The sequence below is a fragment of the Triticum aestivum genome, chromosome 6A, assembly GCF_018294505.1.
Source record: "Triticum aestivum cultivar Chinese Spring chromosome 6A, IWGSC CS RefSeq v2.1, whole genome shotgun sequence".
Classification (NCBI taxonomy): domain Eukaryota; kingdom Viridiplantae; phylum Streptophyta; class Magnoliopsida; order Poales; family Poaceae; genus Triticum; species Triticum aestivum.
In genome coordinates, this window is record NC_057809.1 from 107,283,703 (window position 1) to 107,308,010 (window position 24,308).

The 24,308-nt window shown below is 49.0% G+C and overlaps 1 protein-coding gene across 1 annotated transcript; it reads right to left on the reverse strand.

The window, feature by feature from the left end:
- Positions 1 to 561: 561 nt before the first annotated feature.
- On the reverse strand, positions 562 to 6,490 carry LOC123132352 (L-type lectin-domain containing receptor kinase SIT2). The gene is made up of 2 exons (XM_044552126.1): positions 4,376 to 6,490; positions 562 to 2,457 (listed from the first exon to the last, which is right to left on the reverse strand). The coding sequence occupies exons 1-2, from the start codon at positions 6,376 to 6,378 to the stop codon at positions 735 to 737; spliced, it is 3,726 nt and encodes a 1,241-aa protein (XP_044408061.1). The 5' UTR covers positions 6,379 to 6,490; the 3' UTR covers positions 562 to 734.
- Between the last annotated feature and the right edge of the window lie 17,818 nt (positions 6,491 to 24,308).

The window sequence follows — 24,308 nt, forward strand, 5'->3', positions numbered from 1 at the left end:
GGTTTTGTAGAAGTAGTAGGTGTGGTGGACAGCCGAGCAACTATGGAAGAAGTGGTGGTGGCGGTGCTAGTTGGAGAGGAGGTGAATGACAGTCGCTCTCATGAGTGGCTTCTCCCTCGAATGTTTGTATCATATGCTTCTGAATCCCATGTGTATGTACACTGCATTGAAGAGCTAGAGGATATTGTTTGGTTAAAAGTACAAGTGAGTGGCATGGAGATGATGACACTGATGAGGAGGAATAAGAGCTTAGGGGAGGCCATGGTGTATGAGTGTGCATAATTTGCTCTGAGCTGGAACTTGGAAGTAGACCAGAGAATGTAGTGGTCTTAACTTGTAACCATACTAAAAGTAAAATTGCAACTTCCTGTTCATTTAAAATACATTTCATACAAATCCAACTGATTTCGTTCTAAATCCTGTCTGACAAGAATAGTTGTCATGTAAAGTCGAAACATTAAATGAAAAATAATGCATGGAATGGATTTGCTCATATTTATCCACCTCTTACTTCCTTGCAATCATTGAAATCTGAACTATGAAGTGACAAGGAAAATGAAAATTAATTTATAGAAGATCAAACCAGAATATGTTGTTAAGGAACTCTAAACACGGTTAACAAGGTCCTCCTATCATAATATCGTATGCCACCTGATAATTTGATCGGCGTAATACTATTTTAAAGAAGGTGCTAAGGATTCGAGATACAGTACTAAAATCAAACATCATATGTGTCATCTTCCGCCAGAAAGGTCAGATATGGTGCCAACGGTCATCGCTGTCGATGAGAATGGGCTTGACACGGAATGCAACTCCTTTCTTTCCTTAAGAGCTAACAAATTGAAGTTCAAGGTTGCGCGTGCCATCTCCGGGAGTGGCAATTCTCCATCAAGATACTGCAAAACTTGATGCATCGTGGGCCTTGCAGAGGGAGACGGGTGTGAGCAGAGTAGTCCAATCTTGAGACTTAGGCACACCTCATCGGAGTTGTACTCGTGTTGCAGCCTTGGATCTGCTGCCTCGACGAGTGACTCTCTATGCAAGTGCTCGAGTACCCAATCCGCCAACAAGATTTGGTTGCCTTTCTCGTCTTGCTTGATTGGTCGTCGTCCGCAAGCGACCTCGAGCATGAAAGTTCCGAAGGCGAAAGCGTCTGTCAGAGGGGTGGCTTTCCCCGTTCTCACTAGCTCCGGTGCTAGGTACCCCGTGGTTCCAACCACACGTGTTGTTTGTGGGTTGGTGCCATGCTCGTACAGCTTTGCAAGCCCAAAATCGCCTAGCCGTCCATTCATTTCCTTGTCAAGAAGCACATTGCTTGTCTTGACGTCTCGGTGGATGACGACTTTCTCCCACCTCTCGTGCAGGTAGTGTAATCCACAAGCGACCCCTTTGATGACTTGCAATCTTTGAGCCCAGTCCAAAGTGAGACCATCTCCATCTCCTTGGCCGTACAGATACTTGTCCAGGCTACGGTTCGGCATGTAATCGTACACCAGGATGAGCTCATCTTTCCGCCGGCAATAGCCAAGTAGCTGCACCAGGTTACGGTGCTTGATGCGGCCAATACTTACGATCTCGGCGATGAACTCCTTCATTCCTTGCTTGGATCCATGGGACACCTTCTTCACAGCGATCTCCACCCCGGACGCCTGAAGCACTCCCTTGTACACCATGCCGAAGCCTCCTGCGCCAAGCAGGTGCTTCTCCTTGAACCCATTGGTGGCATGGAACAGGTCTTTGTACGCGAACCGGTGCGGCCCGAACTCCACCTCCCAATCTTCCCGCACCTCCGTGTACCTCAGGCGCCTTCTCACAAGCAGAACCAAGGCGGCGCCGGCGACGAGGACGACCACCGCGCTTGCTATCGGCAGGGTTATCTCCAGAACCCTTGAGCGAGGCTTGGGTCCCAGCTGCGGCAGCTTTGGCAGCTTGGCCGCGTCGATCGCCGGGGCAGGTCTGTCTATGCCCAGGCTCCAGCCAAGAACGTAGTGCCGGGAGTTCACCGGGCCCGTCGACGACGAGAAGCCGATGTACGACGGCTCCGTCAGCACCGTCGACAGGTTGCGGATCGCGCTGACCAATGGCCTGCTGGGTCTCGCCATCCCAAGGGGAGCCATGGTGACATCAATCCGGGTGGTCACCCTGTCGTAGTCCACCCACACTTGGAGCGCATCGCGGCTGATGAGGCTTACATTCCGGAAGCCGCCGCCGTTACCGTCGTCGTAGTAGCCAGCCTCGTGGGACTGGACAGAGCTGAGGCCGTTGATGTCGATGCCGACGTGGTTGGCGTTGATGTCGCGGAACTCGATGTTCTGCACGGTGTCGAGCTCCACGGCGAACAGGTGGTTGGCCTGGCTGCCGTCGTTCTGGACGTTGGTGACGCCGAGGTACTGGTCCGTCAGCCCGTCCGACAGGCTCTTGACGCCGGGCGCGAAGACGAGGGCCATGCCGTGGGTGCTGAAGTCCGTGTAGCTGGAGACGATGCCGCAGACGAAGGCGACCGAGAAGGACCGCACCGTGCCGTCCGGGGACCCGCGGAGGCGCAGGGGGGCCGGGTGGAACGCGTGGCCCTTCTGGTGGGTGGTGGCGTTGGTCAGCTCCACGAGGCCGCCCGCCGTGATGGTGGCGGCGCCGTCGAGGGCGAGGCTCGAGCCGGTGAAGCCGGTGTAGACGAACTGCTCGCCGTCGTCGGCGTCAGCGGCGGCAGCGACGGGTAGAAGTGGAAGTGGAAGGATGATTCCGGCGGAGAGGAAGGGGATCAGGAGGAGGAAGGACATGCGCACCATCGCCATTCTGAAGAAGTGACGAGGCACCTTTGTGAAGAGTTGTAGAATGCGTCTCCGCGAGGTTGTGTGAAAGTCACGTCATCAATGGCGGACTGATTTCATTGGACAAGGACTACCTAGCTCACACGCACGCAGACGCAGCAGTGTGAACCGACGACCACACCGGCCGGCGGGCGGCGGCTAGTCCGGAGGGAGACGGCGACGTGTATGTTTGGACGTCGATCAGAAGGAAGGTGAACCACATGCAGGCCTGCTGCCCGCGGGAGAAAAACGCAGGAAACGACCAATGGAGTCAGCCAATCAGTCCAAGTCAACAAGGACGCAGCTACCATGACGACGCCGACTACGAACAGTGTACCCCCGAGCCGTCGCTGTGTGGGTGTGATAAAAGTCCAGTGTTCATCGATCACCTTGGATCGTCTGAAAGATGAGTACCGCCAACTCTTCTTATCTTATCATTTCCAACATACAGTATGTTTTCTCAGGTTACTACATTCCACTATACTTGCTGCTACGTCCCAGCCTTGCACAAGTGGCATGATGTTGATTGATTAATTAACAATGCCGTCTGGAATAGGGTTGCCTAATGCCACACCAGCATGCTCACCTCAGGTCAGGCCCACGGTGACAACTGGTGTTTTGGACCCAAGGAAAATTTAGTTTCGATGATCCAAACAATGGTGTCGCATCAGCTGGGCAACTTGCCATGTTCTATGCAAAACAATGTGCAACGGCACTTTAAAAAAAATGTCAAAGGTTGATTTATTACATATGCATTGATGTACATGTACCTGATTTATTTTACATTTTGCTAAAGCACATCAAGCGAGAAGAGATTAAGCATGAAAGTCGGAAATTAACTACTCCCTCCCTCCGTTCCCAAATATAAGTCTTTTAGATATTCCAACAAATGACAACATACAAAACAAAATGAATGAATCTACATTTTAAAATATGTCTACATACATCCGTATGTTGTAGTTCATTTGAATCTCTAAAAAGACTTATATTTAGGAACGGAGGGAGTATTGCCTCTCTATAATTGGATTTGTGTGGTTAAAAATTTCAACGAAATTAACTGTTGCACTTAAAAAACGGTCAAAGGTTGATTTGTTTCGGATGCATTGATGTATATGTACCTGATTTATTTTACAGTTTTGCTAAAATACATCAAGCGAGAAGAGATTAAGCATGAAAATATGAAATTACCTATTGCCTCTCATGAATGGATTTGTGTCTACCGCAAAAGAAAAAGAATGAACTTATGTAAGGAAGAAAAACTGATTCTCCGTCTTCTTCTCGTTTACTACTCATCATGCCAAGAAAAAAACAAATGTATGTAGGGCACAATTTCCCCCTAAAAGAGCTTAAAATCTCCCGCATTAGCACACCACCATTCAGGCAACGCATATATATTGGTGAGAAAATATACCATACAAAGTATGAGCTTAATTGCCCATATACAAGAGACAAGGAATACATGCAAAGAAACCAATGTTAACATCATATCTTATCTCTCGTGCACAAGGCTAGTGAGGCTGTTAATGCTCTCCACCGACGAAGGATACGACATGATGTATGAATCGAACCCTTCATTCTGCATGAACGCCAGCATCTGGAGGCTCAGGTGCGCCGGAACTAGTTCCGGCACCGGCATATCACCATTCACGTACTGCAAGACCTGCCGCATAGTAGGCCTTGCTTCAGGAAATGGGTGGGAGCATAACAACCCCACCTTCAGCACCACACACGCCTCATCGACATCGTATTCACCTTGGAGCTTGGTGTCAACCGTCTCAACCAGTGAGCCTCTGTTCCAGTGCTCCACCACCCAGTCTGCCAGCATGAGCTGATCATCCTTCGAACCTTGCATGATGGGCTTCTGCCCACAGGTGACCTCCAGCACGAATATGCCGAAGGCAAACACGTCGGTCAGGATGGTTGCTTTGCTGGTGCGGCCGATCTCCGGGGCTAGGTACCCTATTGTTCCAACAACATGCGAGGTCTCCGGGTCGGCACTGTGGTCATACAGCATCGCGAGCCCGAAGTCGCCAAGCCGGCCATTCATGCCCTTGTCGAGCAACACGTTGCTGGCCTTGATGTCCCGATGGACGACGACCTTCTCCCACTCCTCGTGGAGGTAGATCAATCCCGACGCAATCCCTTTGATGATACCAAGCCTCTGAACCCAGTTTAGATTCAGAGTACCATTGTGCTTGTCGGCCTCTTGAGGTTGGGAATACAGGTACTTGTCGAGGCTCCCGTTTGGCATGTACTCGTACACCAGAAGCAGCTCACCTCGCCGGCGGCAGTAGCCGAGCAGCTGGACGAGGTTGGGGTGCTGCATCCGCCCTATGCTCACGATCTCGGCGACGAACTCCTTCATGCCCTGCTTCGAGCTGTGCGACACCCTCTTCACGGCGATCTCGCATTTGGACGCCGGAAGAACTCCTCGGTACACCTTCCCGAACCCTCCTACCCCGAGCAGGTTCTTCTTCTTGAACCCTTCCGTGGCGCGGAAGAGATCCTTGTAGGAGAAGCGGTGCGGCCCGAACTCCACCTCCCACTCCTCCCTCAGCTCACCGTACTTCAGCTGCCTTCTCCTGAGGAGGACGAGGGCCGTCCCCACCAAGAGGACCAACGCCGCGGTGGCTATGGGCAGGATGACCTCCATGGCCTTGGACCTTGGCTTCGGGAATTCACGGGGCAGCTTCGGCAGCTTGGCGATGTCGATGGCGGGCGCGGGGCCGTCCACGGCGAAGCTCCATCCGAGGATGTAGTGCCGGGAGCTGACCAGCCCCGTCGAGGACGAGAAGCCGATGTACGCGGTGTCCGGGATCACTGCCGAGAGGTCGTGCACCACCGAGAGCAGCGGCCTCGCCGGCCTGCGCGTCTTGAGGGGGGCCAGGGTGACGTTGATCCTTCCGGTCCCGCCCTCGTAGTCCACCCACACCTGCATCGCCTCGTGGCTGATGAGCGTCAGGTTGCGGAACCCGCCGCCGCTGCCGCCGCCGTCGTCGTCGTAGTAGCCGGCGTCGGTAGAGTTGGCGGAGACGAGGCTGTTGATGTCGATCCCGACGTGGTTGTCGCTGAGGTCCCTGAACTCGTTGTTCTGCATGGTGTCCAGCTCCACCGCGAAGACGCGGTTGGTGGCGTTGCCGTTGTTGCTGGTGTTGAGGAGGCCGAGGTACTGCGCCGCCATGGCGCCCGAGAAGTTGGTGGTCGGCGCGACGAAGAGCGCGATGCTGTTGGCGCTCACGTCGGGGTAGGCCGACAGGATGCCGAACACGAAGGAGGCCGAGAAGGAGCGGCCGCGGAGGCGCAGCGGGGTCGGGTAGATGGCGTGCCCTTTCTGGCGGAGCGTGCCGTTGGTGAGCTCCAGGAGGCCGCTCCCAGTCACGGACGCCGCGCCGTCGAGGAGCAGGTTGCTGCTGCCGGCGAAGCCGGAGTAGACGAACTGGTGGCCGTCGTCACCGGCGCCGGCGGTGCGGGTTACATGGTTTATTATGAACCCCACGAGCAGGAGGCGTAGGAGCACGAGCTTCTTGGCAGGCATGGTTGCCACTTGTTCACTTCGTGTTTCGCCTTTCATGGACGTGCAAAGCGAAGCAAAAGTTGTGTGCTTTCCTTTCTGCTTCAGACTCGCCGAGAGTTGCCCAAATCATCAAGCAAGCAACAGAAGGGAATACTTCCTTGGTCAAAGGGAGTCGCTTTAGTCTAACTTTTACTATGTCCTTGCTGCTCATCAATATAGTCGTCTACTCGACAACATCATGTGAGACTGACTACTCGTCTCATGGATGGGGCAGGAAGTTTCGCTGCCGTCTTTGACGGGCAATGTCCAAAGTCGTTGGATGGGTACAGAGCATGCTGTTTTCTTTGGGTGTGAAACCATAGCAGTCCCGATCAGCTAGAAACGTTTTCATAGGTGTCATGCTCACTCCGCGGTTTTGGATACGATTGCGCCGTGATTCGTGCATTTGTGTGCTCTCAAAATAGGTAAAAAGACAGGTAATGTTTCTACGTTATGAATACGTGAAATAGTTCCAATATACAGTACATGTTGGTGGTGTACAGATACATCGTATGTACTGCCGTATTTTCCTCTTCTTCACTATGGGTGGATCTTATATGTTTATCACTTTATGTGCTTCCTGTTCATCTCCTTACTTCAGTGTCTACATTCTTAATTTGTTCTTCTTTGTATTCCTCCACATTGTTCTTCCACATTCTCCATTTCTCTTCGAGTCCTATCCTTTCTACTGCGTTCTTGTTCACATAATTTCTTTCCGCCACGACTGTAAGATCAGGCTTCGCCCGGCTGCGCTCGCTGGCGGTGGCGAGGGAGGGAAGAGGGGATCCCCAGCGGCGGCTAGATGTACCGAAAAAGGCTTTCGCCCCGCTTTATATTATAAAGCATACTGCCCAAGCGAAGCATCCAACAAGATTCAACAAAGCACACACAGACGCACACTGAGGTCCACAAGGACACATAGAAGACATAAGGGTCAATGCTGAGGGCACAACACAACAAGCTCTAAACACAATAACACACACGCCATAGATCTACTAGACGGCCTAGTCCGGCTCTGGGGGAGGGGGCGACAGCGGGGGTGCCACGCGGAGCGCCATCGAGCGGAGGTCGGTGAGGAGGGTGGTGATGACGTCTCTGTCTTGAGGGAGGCTAAGCGGCCGCCAAAGCGTTTCGCGGAAGCAAGCCCACAGGAACAGGGCAGTAGAGCACGAGAAGAAGATGTGGTTAGCATCCTCGATTGTGCCACAGATGGGACACATCCCATCGCCCGGGCCATTACACTTGAGGACTTCAACCCCAGAGGGGAGGCATCCATGGATCCATTGCCACGGGAAAGTCCTGATCTTCAGAGCTAGGCGGATGGCCCAGATCAGGCTAAAGGGCTCCGGGGCCGCCGAGGGTGCAATGGCGGCATACAAGGACTTCGTGGAGAAGCGGTCAGACGGCTCAAGGCGCCAGGAAAGGGCATCCAGGTCCTCCTCGACGTTCATCGGCATAAGGGTGATGTCTTGTAGGAGGGAGTCCCAAGCAGCCACCTCGAGGGGGCCGAAGGGGCGCCGGAAAGCGAGACGCTCTAAGCCAATAAGGGCCGTCTCGACAGAGACCCGAGGGTCGGCCGCAATGGCAAAGAGTTCTGGGAATCGCGCAGCCAGGGGGAGTCCCCTAACCAGCGGTCGAACCAGAACACGGTCGAGGACCCGGATCCAATTGAGATGGACGTGCTGATGCGAAGGACTGGCAGAAACTGGATCACGGACTGCCAGAACTGGGATCCACCCGTACGCTGGCAAAAGGCAAGAGGCTGGCCCCGAAGATACTTATTACGGATGATGGTAAGCCAGAGGCTCCCCGTTGGCGATACGCCACAGCCAACGGGTCGGGAGAGCAATGTTCATGCGCCGAGATGACAAGATCCCAAGGCCACCCTGATCTTTGGGTTTGCAAATGTCGGGCCAGCTCACCATATGGTACTTCTGCTTGTCGCCCTCACCAACCCCAAAAAACCTCGACTGGTATTTGGCAACCTCCTGATGGAGGGTCTCATGGAGACCGTAGAAGCTCATGAGAAACCAGAGAAGGCTAGCAAGCGAAGAGTTGATTAGGATGACCCTGGCTGCTTTCGACAACCACCTCCCCCTCCAGGGTTCAACTCGGTGTTGCATCCTAGTCACCGTTGGGCGGATATCAGCAACGGTGAGCCTGGAATCACTAATGGGTATCCCCAAGTAAGTCATGGGGAAGGAACCCAGGCGGCAGTTCAGCCGGTCCGCAATGGATAAAGCCTCCTCCGGAGGATAGCCAAGGACCATCACTTCGCTCTTATCAAAGTTGATGGTGAGCCCAGACATCTGTTGGAAACACAGGAGGAGGAACTTCAGGTTGGCGATGTCGGACGCGGAGCCCTCTACCATAACTATGGTGTCGTCCGCATATTGGATGAGGGAGACCCCTCCCCCACCCACTAGGTGGGGGTCTACGCCGCGGATATGGCCGCAAGCTTTGGCCTTATCAAGGATGACCGCGAGGGCATCGACAACCATGTTGAGCAGAAACGGGGAGAATGGGTCACCCTAGCGGACCCCACATAAGGTGGGGAAGTAAGGCCCGATCTCACCGTTGATGTTGACCGCCGTCCGACGACAGGTGACGAGTTGCATAATGCGGGTCACCCAGCGGTCGTCGAAGCCCTTTCGAAGCAAAACTTCCTGAAGGAAGGGCCAATGGACAGTGTCGTAGGCTTTGTGAAAGTCGAGCTTTAGGAAGACCGCGCGGTGGTTCTTGGCTTGGACTTCATGGAGGACTTCGTGAAAGACCAGCACCCCATCCAAAATAAACCGGCCTTGGATGAAGGCGGATTGGTTGGGGTGGGTGACAGAGTCCGCTAGAAGGGTCACCCTATTGGCGTACCCTTTAGCCAAGATCCTGAAGATCACGGTGATCGCCGTGATCGGGCGGAATTGGCGAATGTCCGAGGCCCCCGGGACCTTGGGGATGAGGGTAATGATCCCATAGTTTAGGTGCCCAAGGTCCATGGTCCCAGAGAAGAACTCGTCGAAGAGGGCCATGACTTCCGGTTTGATGGTTTGCCAGAATGTTTTGAAGAACGAGACTGGCAATCCATCCGGGCCCGGAGCCGAGGAGGGGTTCATTCCTTTGATCGCCGCTAGGACCTCCTCCTCCGAGAAAGGTGCCACCAGGGCGGCATTGGCCTCGTCGGAAACTAGCTGGGCACCCGACCAGGTGTCGGGGGCCAGCGCAGCCCCACCCAAAGGGGTAGGGAGAAAAGGGCTTTATAGAAGTCGTCTACGTGGGCTCGGATGTCCGAGGGGCGAACAAGCTGAGTATTGCCGTCCCACAAGGAGTGAATGGAGTTCCCTCGACGTCGGCCATTGGCGATCGCCTGGAAGTAAGCCGTTTTAGCGTCACCACGGAGCACCCACCGTTGGGTGCCACGCAGCCGCCAGTATGCCTCCTCATCTGAGTAGATGACCGAGAGCTAGTCCTCGAGATCATATCTCAGCATCCACTCGACCGGGGAGATCCCAGAAGTGTCAGCGCAGGCGTCCAGGACTTGGATGGCACTCAGAAGGGCCTTCTTGCGGTTACGGAGATCACGGCCGAGGTTCGCACCCCAACCCTTCATAAATTGGCGTGAAAGCTTGGCGCAGAACTGCCAGGAGTCCACGGCGGACATGGCATAGTGAGGAGAATCGTGCGCGGTGGTCCACTTAGCCGCAACGGCCTCACGGAATCCGGCCTGGTTGAGCCATAAGAGCTCAAACCGGAACCAAGGAGGGATGGAGGGGGCGTTCATCTACGGAGGAGAGGAGGAGGGGGACATGATCGGAACCGATCCGGGTGATAGCCTGTAGCGAGGCCAGGGGACATCTGAGTTCCCACTCCGGAGAGACTAGGACGCGGTCCAGAACGGACTGCATCGGGTTCGCCTGGCGGTTAGTCCAGGTGAACCGGGCCCCCGTTTGCTCAAGCTCACGGATGCCAAGCTCTGTGATGCAATCGTTGAACATCTGCATCCAGGGGCGGTTAACCCGGTGCTACCTCTTGAGCACTGCATTGGTTTTCCCCTGAAGAGGAAAGGGTGATGTAGCAAAGTAGCGTAAGTATTTCCCTCAGTTTTTAAGAACCAAGGTATCAATCCAGTAGGAGGCCATGCACGAGTCCCTCGCACCTACACAAAGAAATAAAATCCTCGCAACCATAGCAATAAAGGGGTTGTCAATCCCTTCACGGTCACTTACGAAAGTGAGATCTCATAGATATGATAAGATAATATTTTTGGTATTTTTATGATAAAGATGCAAAGTAAATAAAGCAAAATAAAAACGGCAAAAGAAATAGCTTGTTAACGGAAGATTAATATGATGGAAAATAGACCCGGGGGCCATAGGTTTCACCAGTGGCTTCTCTCGAGAGCATAAGTATTACGGTGGGTAAACAAATTACTGTTGAGCAATTGACAGAATTGAGCATAGTTGTGAGAATATCTAGGTATGATCATGTATGTAGGCATCACGTCCGAGACAAGTAGAGCGACTCCTGCCTGCATCTACTACTATTACTCCACACATCGACCGCTATCCAGCATGCATCTAGAGTATTAAGTTCAAAAGAACAGAGTAACGCTTTAAGTAAGATGACATGATGTAGAGGCATAAACTCATGCAATATTATATAAACCCCATCTTGTTATCCTCGATGGAAACAATACAATACATGCCTTGCTGCCCCTACTATCACTGGGAAAGGACACCGCAAGTTTGAATCCAAAGCTAAGAACTTCTCCCATGGCAAGAAAGATCAATCTAGTAGGCCAAACCAAACTGATAATTCAAAGAGACTTGCAAAGATAACCAATCATACATAAAAGAATCAGAGAAGATTCAAATATTGTTCATAGATAGACTTGATCATAAACCCACAATTCATCGGTCTCAACAAACACACCGCAAAAAGAAGATTACATCGAATAGATCTCCACAAGAGAGGGGGAGAACATTGTATTGAGATCCAAAAAGAGAGAAGCAGCCATCTAGCTAATAACTATGGACCCGAAGGTCTGAAGTAAACTACTCACACATCATCAGAGAGGCTATGGTATTGATGTAGAAGCCCTCCGTGATCGATGCCCCCTCCAGTGGAGCTCCGAAAAAGGCCCCAAGATGGGATCTCGCGGGTACAGAAGGTTGCGGCGGTGGAATTAGGGTTTTTGCTCTGTATGTGGTAGTTTGGGGGTACGTAGATATATATAGGAAGAAGGAGTACGTCGGTGGAGCAACATGGGCCCCACGAGGGTGGAGGGTGCACCTGGGGGTAGGCGCGCCCCCTACCTCGTGCCTTCCTGGTTGCTTTCTTGATGTAGTGTCCAAGTCCTCTGGATCACGTTCGTTCCAAAAATCACGTTCCCGAAGGTTTCAGTCCGTTTGGACTCCGTTTGATATTCTTTTTCTACGAAAGTCTGAAATAGGCAAAAGACAGCAATTCTGGGTTGGGCCTGAGGTTAATAGGTTAGTCCCAAAAATAATATAAAAGTGTATAATAAAGCCCATTATGTCCAAAACAGAATATAATATAGCATGGAACAATAAAAAATTATAGATACGTTGGAGACGTATCACCCGGTCATTGTTCTTCTCATCCGGGGAGCGGATGAGGTTAAAGTCCCTCCCACGACCACTGGGAGGGAGGAAGCGGAGATCTTCCGTTGCAGCTCAGCGAGGAAGTTCAGGGAGCGGCGGTGGTCCGCCGGTCCTTATACAATGATCACCTCCCCCTTAAAGTTTAGCGCCCGCTCGAAGATCTCCATACTAACGAAGAACTCGCCCCGGTCCATAGCGCCCACCTCAAAGGTGGCATCCTTCACACCTAATAGGATGCCACCCGAGTGGCCATTGTTCCCCTAGAAGGGAGCCAATGCCAGGCAAACAAGTAGGAGCTAAGGCCATCGAGTTTAGGGAGATAAAACTCCGTGCGCATGGTTTCCTGAATGACAATGATGTCGATGTGTTCATCACGGATGTACTCAACTAGCCGGCGGCGGCGGCCGTCATGCCCGAAGCCGCGGATGTTCTAGATGAGGGCGCACATCTAAAACGCCATTGAGGGGCTGCTTGACCCCAGAACGGTGGAAGCGATGTGGGATCTGAGAGCGGCAGTGCGGGAGCGGGTGCGGGTGCGGCCACGGGTTTCCTCGACTGGCATCCCTGCGGGAGGCTTGGGCGCCGGTGTGCGGAGGATACGGGCCCAGGTCTCGGTGAGTTTCCCGTCAAGGATCTCGCGGGTCTGGATAGCCGCAATCTGCTCTAAGGGGGGACCAACTTCCCCCCTGAAAACTATAGCCGATTCTAGGGCCACCTTGGCAAGACGGCCGAGCGGGATCGCTTCAAGCGCAGAGAACGAACAACTGGAAGAACTGGAGAGGATGTCGGTCACACCTGTCTCGAGGTTCTGGGTCACAGCCCAGATCTCATCCCGCTCGGAGATGGACGGCGCCGGGAAGCCGGCCGGGTGGTCCGCATCGAGACGAGCACTGCGGCGGGAGTCAGTCGACGAAGCCCGAGTCCGATGGGCGTACGACACCGACCGAGGCGGGTGGTGGCGACGGGGGTGACCACCGTGTCGGTGGCCACGAGGAGAAGATGAGTCGAGGACGCAGGCACCGGAGGCTCCATCAGGGCACCAGACACCGCCCGGGCAAGAGAGGGCGAGTCAAGGGCTGGTGCGACGTCCTCCAGGATGGGAGCAGGAGCCGGGGGAGAGGCGGGGGACGGCGGCGCAGCCTCCCCAGGGGGTCCGCTGGGGGAGACCCGAAGGGGGGAGGCTTCGACGTCGGCGAGGCCGACAGCAGCGGAGACGGCACCACCGGGGACGGAGGTGGCGGGATGGTCGCGGAGAAGGAGTGCTATCTCTTGAGCTTGCGTTGGATTTCCCCGAAGAGGAAGGGATGATGCAGCAGAGTAGCATAAGTATTTCCCTTAGTTTTTGAGAACCAAGGTATCAATACAGTAGGAGGCCACGCTCAAGTCCCTCGTACCTGCACAAAACGATAGCTACTCGCAACCAACGCAATTAGGGGTTGTCAATCCCTTCACGGTCACTTACGAGAGTGAGATCTGATAGATATAATATTTTCGGTATTTTTGGTATAGAGATGCAAAGTGAAAAGTAAAAGGCAAAGTAAAAAAGCAAAGCAAGATTAAAGTGATGGAGATTGATATGATGAGAATAGACCCGGGGCCATAGGTTTCACTAGTGGCTTCTCTCAAGAGCATAAGTATTCTACGTTGGGTGAACAAATTATTGTTGAGCAATTGACAGAATTGAGCATAGTTATGAGAATATCTAGGAATGATCATGTATATAGGCATCACGTCCGTGACAAGTAGATCGAAACGATTCTGCATCTACTACTATTACTCCACTCATCGACCGCTATCCAGCATGCATCTAGAGTATTAAGTTAAAAACACAGTGACGCTTTAAGCAAGATGACATGATGTAGAGAGATAAATTCATGCAATATGAAATAAACCCCATCTTGTTATCCTCGATGGAAATGATGCAATACATGCCTTGCTTCCCCTTCTGTCATTGGGAAAGCACACCGCAAGATCGAACCCAAAGCTAAGCACTTCTCTCATGGCAAGAACTACCAATCTAGTTGGCCAAACCAAACGGATAATTCGAAGAGACTTGCAAAGATAACCAATCATACATAAAAGAATTTAGAGAAGATTCAAATATTATTCATAGATAGACTTGATCATAAACCCACAATTCATGGGTCTCAACAAACACACCGCAAAAAGAAGATTACATCGAATAGATCTCCACAAGAGAGGGGGAGAACTTTGTATTGAGATCCAAAAAGAGAGAAGAAGCCATCAAGCTACTAACTATGGACCCGAAGGTCTGAGGTAAACTACTCACACTTCATCGGAGAGGCTATGATGATGTAGAAGCCCTCCGTGATGACGGCCCTCTCCAGCGGAGCTCCAGAACAGGCCCGAAGATGGGATCTCGTGGATACAGAAAGTTGCAGCGGTGGAATTAGGTTTTTGGCTCCTGTTCTGATCGTTTGGGGGTACGTAGGTATATATAGGACGAAGGAGTACGTCGGTGGAGCATCGAGGGGCCCACGAGGCAGGGGGCGCGCCCTAGGGGGGTGGGCGCGCCCCCACCCTCATGACCGCCTCTTTGACTCCTTGGAGTAGGGTCCAAGTCTCCTGGATCACGTTCGGTGAGAAAATCACGTTCCCGAAGGTTTTATTCCGTTTGGACTCCGTTTGATATTCTGTTTCTCCGAAATACTGAAATAGGCAAAAAAATGGCAATTCTAGGCTGGGCCTCCGGTTAATAGGTTAGTCCCAAAAATAATATAAAAGTGGAAAATAAAGCCCAATATAGTCCAAAACAGTAGATAATATAGCATAGAGCAATAAAAAATTATAGATACGTTGGAGACGTATCAGGCATCCCCAAGCTTAATTCCTGCTCGTCCTCGAGTAGGTAAATGATAAAAAGAGAATTTTTGATGCGAAGTGCTACTTGGCATAATTTCAATGCAAATCTTCTTAATTGTGATATGAATATTCATATTCGAAAGATTCAAGACAAAAGTTTATATTGACATAAAAATAATAATACTTCAAGCATACTAACAAAGCAATTATGTCTTCTCAAAATAACATGGCCAAAGAAAGTTATCCCTACAAAATCATATGGTCTGGCTATGCTCTATCTTCACCACACAAAGTATTTAAATCATGCACAACCCCAATGACAAGCCAAGCAATTGCTTCATACTCTAACTTTTTCAATCTTCACACAATACATGAGCGTGAGCCATGGATATAGCACTGTAGGTGGAATAGAATGGTGGTTGTGGAGAAGACAAAAAGAGGGGAAGATAGTCTCACGTCAACTAGGCGTATCAACGGGCTATGGAGATGCCCATCAATAGATATCAATGTGAGTGAGTAGGGATTGCCATGCAACGGATGCACTAGACCTATAAGTATATGAAAGCTCATCAAAAGAAACTAAGTGGGTGTGCATCCAACTTTCTTGCTCACGAAGACCTAGGTCATTTTGAGGAAGCCCATCATTGGAATATACAAGCCAAGTTCTATAATGTAAAATTCCCACTAGTATATGAAAGTGATAACATGAGAGACTCTCTACTATGAAGATCATGGTGCTACTTTGAAGCACAAGTGTGGTAAAAGGATAGTAACATTGTCCCTTCTCTCCTTTTCTCTCATTTTTGGGCCTTTTCTCTCTTTTTTTATGGCCTCTTTTTTTGGGCTTCTTTGGCCTCTTTTATTTATTTTTCGTCCGGAGTCTCATCCCGACTTGTGGGGGAATCATAATCTCCATCATCCTTTCCTCATTGGGACAATGCTCTAATAATGATGATCATCACACTTTTATTTTTCTTACAACTCAACGATACTTAGAACAAAATATGACTCTATATGAATGCCTTCGGCGGTGTACCGGGATATGCAATATGACAATGATGGAGTGTGTCATAATAAATGGAATGGTGGAAAGTTGCATGGCAATATATCTCGGAATGGCTATGGAAATGCCATCATAGGTAGGTATGGTGGCTGTTTTGAGGAAGGTATATGGTAGGTGTATGATACCGGCGAAGGGTGCGCGGTATTAGAGAGGCTAGCAAAGGTGGAAGGATGGGAAAAGTGCATATAATCCATGGACTCAACATTAGTCATAAAGAACTCATATACTTGTTGCAAAAATCTAGAAGTTATCAAAGCAAAGTATTACGTGCATGCTCCTAGGGGGATAGATTGGTAGGAAAAGACCATCGCTCGTCCCCGACCGCCACTCATAAGGAAGACAATCAATAAATAAATCATGCTCCGACTTCATCACATAATGGTTCACCATACGTGCATGCTACGGGAATCACAAACTTTAACACAAGTATTCTTTAAATTCACAACCACTCAACTAGCATGACTCTAATATGATCACCTCCATATCTCAAAACAATTATCATGCTTCAATCTTTTCTTAGTATTCAACACACTCAAAAGAAAGTTTCACAAATCTTGAATACCAAGCATATTATTATTAAGCAAATTACCATGCTATTAAGACTCTCAAAATGATTTAAGTGAAGCATGAGAGATCAATAGTTTCTTTAAAACAAATCTACCACCGTGCTCTAAAAGATCTAAGTGAAGCACATAGAGCAAAATTATAACGCTCAAAAGATATAAGTGAAGCACATAGAGCAAAATTACATAGCTCAAAAGATATAAGTGAAGCACATAGAGTATTCTATCAAATTCTAATTCATGTATGGCTCTCTCAAAAGGTGTGTACAGTTGATTGTGGCACACTAAAGCACAAAGACACAAATAATACAAGACGCTCCAAGCAAAACACATATCATGTTGGTGAATAAAAATATAGCTCCAAGTAAATTACCGATGGAAGTGGACGAAAGAGGAGATGCCTTCCGGGGCATCCCCAAGCTTTGACTTTTTGGTGTCCTTGGATTATCTTGGGGGTGCCATGGGCATCCCCAAGCTTAGGCTCTTGCCGCTCCTTGTTCCATAATCCATCACAAGAATTCACCCAAAACTTGAAAACTTCACAACACAAAACTTAAAATAGAAAACTCGTGAGCTCCGTTAGCGAAAGAAAACAAAAGACCACTTCAAGGTACTGTAATGAACTCATTCTTTATTTATATTTGTGTTAAACCTAATTTATTCCAACTTCTCTATGGATTATAAACTATTTTACTAACCATAGATTCATCAAAATAAGCAAACAACACACGAAAAACAGAATCTGTCAAAAACAGAACAGTATGTAGTAATCTGTAGCTAGCGCAAGATATGGAACCCCAAATATTCTAAATAAATTTCTGGAAGTGAGGAATTTATCTATAAATCATCTGCAAAAATAATTAACTAAATATCACTCTCCAAATAAAAATGACAGCAGTTCTCGTAAGCGCTAAAGTTTCTGTTTTTTTACAGCAAGTTCAACAAGACTTTCCCTGAGTCTTCCCAACGGTTCTACTTGGCACAAACACTAATTAAACACAAAAAACACAACCAAAACAGAGGCAAAATAATGTATTTATTACTAAACAGGAGAAAAAAGCAAGGAATAAAAATAAAATTGGGTTGCCTCCCAACAAGCGCTATCGTTTAACGCCCCTAGCTAGGCATAAAAGCGAGGATAGATCTAGGTATTGCCATCTTTGGTAGGCAATCCATAAGTGGCTCTCATGATAGTTTCATATGGCAATTTTATTTTGTTTCTTGGAAAGTGTTCCATGCCCTTTTTTAATGGAAATTGAAATCTAATATTCCCTTCCTTCATATCAATAATCGCACCAACCATTCTAAGGAAAGGTCTACCAAGAATAATAGGGCAAGAAGGATTGCAATCTATATCAAGAACAATGAAATCTACGGGCACATAATTTATATTTGCAACAATAAGAACATCATTAATCCTTCCCATAGGTTTCTTAATAGTAGAATCCGCAAGATGCAAGTTTAGAGAGCAATCATCAAAATCGCAGAAATCTAGCAAATCACACAAAGTTTTGGGGATAGTGGAAACACTAGCACCCAAATCACACAAAGCATAAAACTCATGATCTTTAATTTTAATTTTAATAGTTGGTTCCCACTCATCATAGAGTTTTCTAGGGATAGAAACTTTCAAGTCAAGTTTTTCTTCATAAGATTGCATCAAGGCATCAACAATATGTTCGGTGAAGGCTTTCTTTTGACTATAAGCATGTGGAGAATTTAGCACGGATTGCAACAAGGAAATACAATCAATTAAAGAGCAACTTTCATAATTAAATTCCTTGAAATCCAATATAGTGGGTTTAGCAACATCTAGATTTTTATTTCTTTCAATCCCACTTTCATCAATTTCATCATAAAGATCTAAATACTCCGAATTTTTAGAACGCCTTCTAGGTAAAGGAAGATCATATTCAGTTTCATCAAGATTCGTGTTGCAAAACAGAGATTTAATAGGAGACACATCAATAACTTTTAGATCTTCATCTTGATTTTCATAGGAATTGGAAGAACACGCTTTAATAAAGGCATCTTTGGAAGCACGCATCCTAGCGGTTCTTTCCTTGCACTCATCAATGGAAATTCTCATGGCTTTGAGAGACTCATTGATATCATGCTTAGGAGGAATAGATCTAAGCTTTAAAGAATCAACCTCAAGAGAAATTCTATAACCGTTCCTAGCCAAATCATTAACTTTAAGCAATTTCTCTTCAAGCAAAGCATTAAAATTCTTTTGTGAATTCATAAACTCTTTAACACTATTCTCAAATTCAGAGGGCATCTTATTATAATTTCCATAAGAGTTGTTGTAGGAATTCCCATAATTATTGGAAGGATTACTAGGATATGGCCTAGGATTAAAATTCCCTCTATAAGTGATTTCCACAAAAGTGCCTCCCGCGGCCGAATCTAAAAGATTTCTAGAAGCAAAATTCAATCCGGCATAAAATATTTGTATAATCATCCACAAATTCAAACCATGAGTAGGGCAATTATGTATCATTAATTTCATTCTCTCCCAAGCTTGTGCAACATGTTCATGATCAAGTTGCTTAAAGTTCATAATATCGTTTCTAAGAGAGATGATCTTAGCGGGAGGGAAATACTTAGAGATAAAAGCATCTTTGCACTTGTTCCAAGAATCAATACTATTTTTAGGCAAAGACGAAAACTAAGCTTTAGCACGATCTCTAAGCGAAAAAGGAAATAGCTTCAATTTAACGACATCATTATCAAAATATTTTTTTCTTTTGCATATCACATAAATCAACGAAGCTATTCAGATGAGTAGCGGCATCTTCACTAGGAAGGCCGGCGAATTGATCTTTCATAACAAGATTCAACAAAGCAGTATTGATTTCACAAGATTCAGTATTGGCAAGAGGAGCAATCGGAGTGCTAAGGAAATCATTATTATTTGTATTGGTGAAGTCACACAATTTGGTAGTATCTTGAGCCATCGCGACAAACAAGCAATCCGACACACGAGCAAACAAAAGGCAAGCGGGCAAAAAGAGGCAAATAGAGAGGGAGGATAGAGAGAGAGAGGGCAAATAAAACAGCAAGGGTGAAGTGGGGGAGAGGAAAATGAGAGGCAAATGGCAAATAATGTAATGCGATAGATAGGGATTGTGATGGGTACTTGGTATGTTGACTTTTTGCGTAGACTCCCCGGCAACGGGACCAGAAATTCTTCTTGCTATCTCTTGAGCTTGCGTTGGATTTCCCTGAAGAGGAAGGGATGATGCAGCAGAGTAGCGTAAGTATTTCCCTCAGTTTTTGAGAACCAAGGTATCAATCCAGTAGGAGGCCACGCTCAAGTCCCTCGTACCTGCACAAAACGATAGCTACTCGCAACCAACGCGACTAGGGGTTGTCAATCCCTTCACGGTCACTTACGAGAGTGAGATCTGATAGATATAATATTTTTGGTATTTTTGGTACAGAGATGCAAAGTGAAAAGTAAAAGGCAAAGTAAAAAAGCAAAGCAAGATTAAAGTGATGGAGATTGATATGATGAGAATAGACTCGGGGCCATAGGTTTCACTAGTAGCTTCTCTCAAGAGCATAAGTATTCTACGGTGGGTGAACAAATTACTGTTGAGCAATTGACAGAATTGAGCATAGTTATGAGAATATCTAGGCATGATCATGTATATAGGCATCACGTCCGTGACAAGTAGACCGAAACGATTCTGCATCTACTACTATTACTCCACTCATCGACCGCTATCCAACATGCATCTAGAGTATTAAGTTAAAAACAGAGTAACGCTTTAAGCAAGATGACATGATGTAGAGAGATAAATTCATGCAATATGAAATAAACCCTATCTTGTTATCCTCGATGGCAACGATGCAATACGTGCCTTGCTGCCCCTTCTGTCACTGGGAAAGGACACCGCAAGATCGAACCCAAAGCTAAGCACTTCTCCCATGGCAAGAACTACCAATTTAGTTGGCCAAACCAAACGAATAATTCGAAGAGACTTGCAAAGATAACCAATCATACATAAAAGAATTTAGAGAAGATTCAAATATTATTCATAGATAGACTTCATCATAAACCCACAATTCATCGATCTCAACAAACACACCGCAAAAAGAAGATTACATCGAATAGATCTCCACAAGAGAGGGGGAGAACTTTGTATTGAGATCCAAAAGAGAGAAGAAGCCATCTAGCTACTAACTATGGACCCGAAGGTCTAAGGTAAACTACTCACACTTCATCGGAGAGGCTATTATGATGTAGAAGCCCTCCGTGATGACGGCCCTCTCCGGCGGAGCTCCGGAACAGGCCCCAAGATGGGATCTCGTGGATACAGAAAGTTGTGGTGGTGGAATTAGGTTTTTGGCTCCTGTTCTGATCGTTTGGGGGTACATAGGTATATATAGGAGGAAGGAGTACGTCGGTGGAGCACCGAGGGGCCCACGAGGCAGGGGGCGCGCCCTAGGGGGGTAGGCGCGCCCCCACCCTCGTGAACGCCTCTTTGACTCCTTGGAGTAGGGTCCAAGTCTCCTGGATCACGTTCGGTGAGAAAATCACGTTCCCGAAGGTTTGATTCCGCTTGGACTCCGTTTGATATTTTGTTTCTCCGAAATACTGAAATAGGCAAAAAAACAGCAATTCTGGGTTGGGCCTCCGGTTAATAGGTTAGTCCCAAAAATAATATAAAAGTGGAAAATAAAGCCCAATACAGTCCAAAATAGTAGATAATATAGCATGGAGCAATCAAAAATTATAGATACGTTGGAGACGTATCAAGGAGCAGGGCGAACGCGGCGAAGATGTCGGGAGGACGAGGAGGCTGACGCTGGAGATGTCACTGAGCTCGACCGAAGAGGAGGGAGAGGAGACAGGCAGCGCGGCGGGGGGTACCTTGGCTGAGGAGGCCAAACCACGCGACCAACCCGCACCCGCACCCCCGCGCCCCAGAGGAGGGTCTCGCGAGGGGGAGCGGCTGCGGCTAGAGCGCTCATCGTCGTCCTCCGGGTCCTCATGATGGGAGGGGCGCGGACGGCGGTAGTGGGAGTCGTTGCAGTTGTCCGCGCTGCCCCCATCAAAGTGGCCATCAGCGAGGAGTCGAGGGCGACCAATGTGGTTGGGAGGCTTGGGGTAGATCATGAGGTCGAATCCCTGGTCATTGAAGAAAACCCGGACGGTGACACGGAGAGTGGAGGAGTCGAGGCACTTGACCTTGACACAGACCTCCTCCTCTTTGCGGAGGGAGAGCTCGTCCACCACCACCACCTTGCCCAATATCTTGGACATACTGCGGATCACCTTCTCAGAGCGGGCGATGTCGGGGAGGCCAGCTATGAGGATCCATGCAGTGTCCAGCACGGCAACTACCTTAGGGTCCATCAGGGGCTCAGAGATTTTGACGACGAGCTTCGTGAGGGCGAGGGTGATGTCGTCGCTACGGGTGCAGAGGCCCAGGCTTAGGGCATCGGGGAAGACCACGATGAAGGAGCTGTCCGAGGTCGGGGTCACCTGCCAATCCAAGACGCGACGGCAGAGGTGGTTGAGTTCTGCCTCGATCATCTCCGGCGAAGCGACCCCGGCCCCTGATACGTCTCCAACGTATCTATAATTTTTGATTGCTCCATGCTATTATATTATCTGTTTTGGATGTTAATGGGCTTTATTTTACACTTTTATATCATTTTTGGGACTAACCTTGTCGGTGTACAAAAATAGGGGCGCATCTTTGTACCCGTTTTTCTATGCACGGGCAGTCAGAGCCGCGCCCACGACCACACCAAGCAGAACAGGGAGGTGAGCCAAAGTAAGATCGAAGCCCAAGACGATCAAAGCAACGCCAAGGCCAAGACCACAAAGAGCAGATGGACGAAGCGAGTTCCCTCGGCAAGACCCTTGCCGGGTGGCCTCAGCAGCCCCGGCAAGACTCTTGCCGGGGTAGCTCGCCCCGCACCAACAGAGCGAGCCACCCTTGAGCCCACGGCCCCTAGTGCCATCATCAGCATGGGGCTAGGGCTCGGGAAGGCACCCCTGTGGTGGCATGAAGATCTTTGTGAAGACATATTCAACATCAGATTAGAAGACGACGATTCTCGGCAAGATCCTTGCCGAGGAAGGCCAGTAGACCCCTGGCAAGATCCTTGCCGGGGACGACAATACGCCACGGCGAGGCCCTTGCCGGGCTACCCGGCAAGGCCCTCGCGAAAGACGCCGGCAAGGCCACCGCCAAGCCGACGTCAACCAAGCTTCCACCGTCGTTCACATGCAGCTGCCAGCCCAACCAGCTGGGCGGGCACCTGCGTGGCAACATGCAGCTCCCAGGACAACTCATCAAGCGCCTGCGTGGTGGCATGCAGATCTTCATGAAGGCTCCACCACCGTGCCAACACAGCTGCCTGCCTGCCTACATGGCACCACATGCATCCCTGGCCAAGGCGCGTGTCGAAGCAAGGAGGAGCGGCGACGGACGGGACGGGCCTCACCCCCGTCCCCGGTAAAGCAAGAGGACACCTAAGCGATGCATTAAATGCACCTTGTCCTGTAATACAAGGGATAACCTCGTGCCACTGTAGACCTTTCCACCTCCTGTGTGCCACTGTGGCAACCCCTTTTTCCTATAAAAGGAGGCCCGAGGCGACCAGGAGAGGGATTCGGCTCTTTGGAACCACACGCTGACTACAGCTAGTTCGAGAGCTCAAGAACTCTCAGAAATACACCCACCAAAGCAGGACTAGGGTTTTACGCATCCTCGCGGCCTGAACCAGGGTAAATGATCCTTGTGCTGTCTACTAGCCCTGCTCTCCTCACAACCCTGCGCCCCAGCAACCGTAGTAGGGATTCTTGTGATCCCATAGGTGTCGTTCTTAACCCCGACAAACCTATTAACCGGAGGCCCAGCTCAAATTGCTGTTTTTTTTGCCTATTTCAGTGTTTCGCAGAAAAGGAATATCAAACGAAGTCCAAACGGAATGAAACCTTCGGGAACATGATTTTCTCAACAAACGTGATCTAGGAGACTTGGAGTGGGAGTCAAGAAACAATCGATGAGGCCACGAGGCAGGGGGCGCGCCTACCCCCCGGGGCACGCCCTCCACCCTTGTGGGCCCCTCATTGCTCCACCGACCTACTTCTTCCTCCTATATATATATCAATGTACCCCCCAAACATCCAGGAGCACCACGAAAACCTAATTCCACCGCCGCAACCTTCTGTACCCGAGAGATGCCATCTTGGGGCCTTTTCCGGAGCTCCGCCGGAGGGGGCATTGATCACGGAGGGCCTCTACATCAACTCCATGGCCTCTTCGGTGATGTGTGAGTAGTTTACTTCAGACCTACGGGTCCATAGTTATCTCTTTGGATCTCAATACAAAGTTCTCCTCAGTCTTCTTGGAGATCTATTCGATGTAATCTTCTTTTGCGGTGTGTTTGTCGAGATCCGATGAATTGTGGGTTTATGATCAAGTTTATCTATGAACAATATTTGAATCTCCTCTGAATTCTTTTATGTATGATTGGTTTATCTTTGCAAGTCTCTTCGAATCATCAGTTTGGTTTGGCCTACTAGATTGATCTTTCTTGCAATGGGAGAAGTGCTTAGCTTTGGGTTCAATCTTGCGGTGTCCTTTCCCAGTGACAGCAGGGGCAGCAAGGCACGTATTGTATTGTTGCCATCGAGGATAAAAGATGGGGTTTATATCATATTGCATGAGTTTATCCCTCTACATCATGTCATCTTACTTAAAGCATTACTCTATTCTTATGAACTTAATACTCTAGATGCATGTTGGATAGTGGTCGATGTGTGGAGTAATAGTAGTAGATGCAGAATCGTTTCGGTCTACTTGTCGCGGATGTGATGCCTATATACATGATCATACCTAGATATTCTCATAA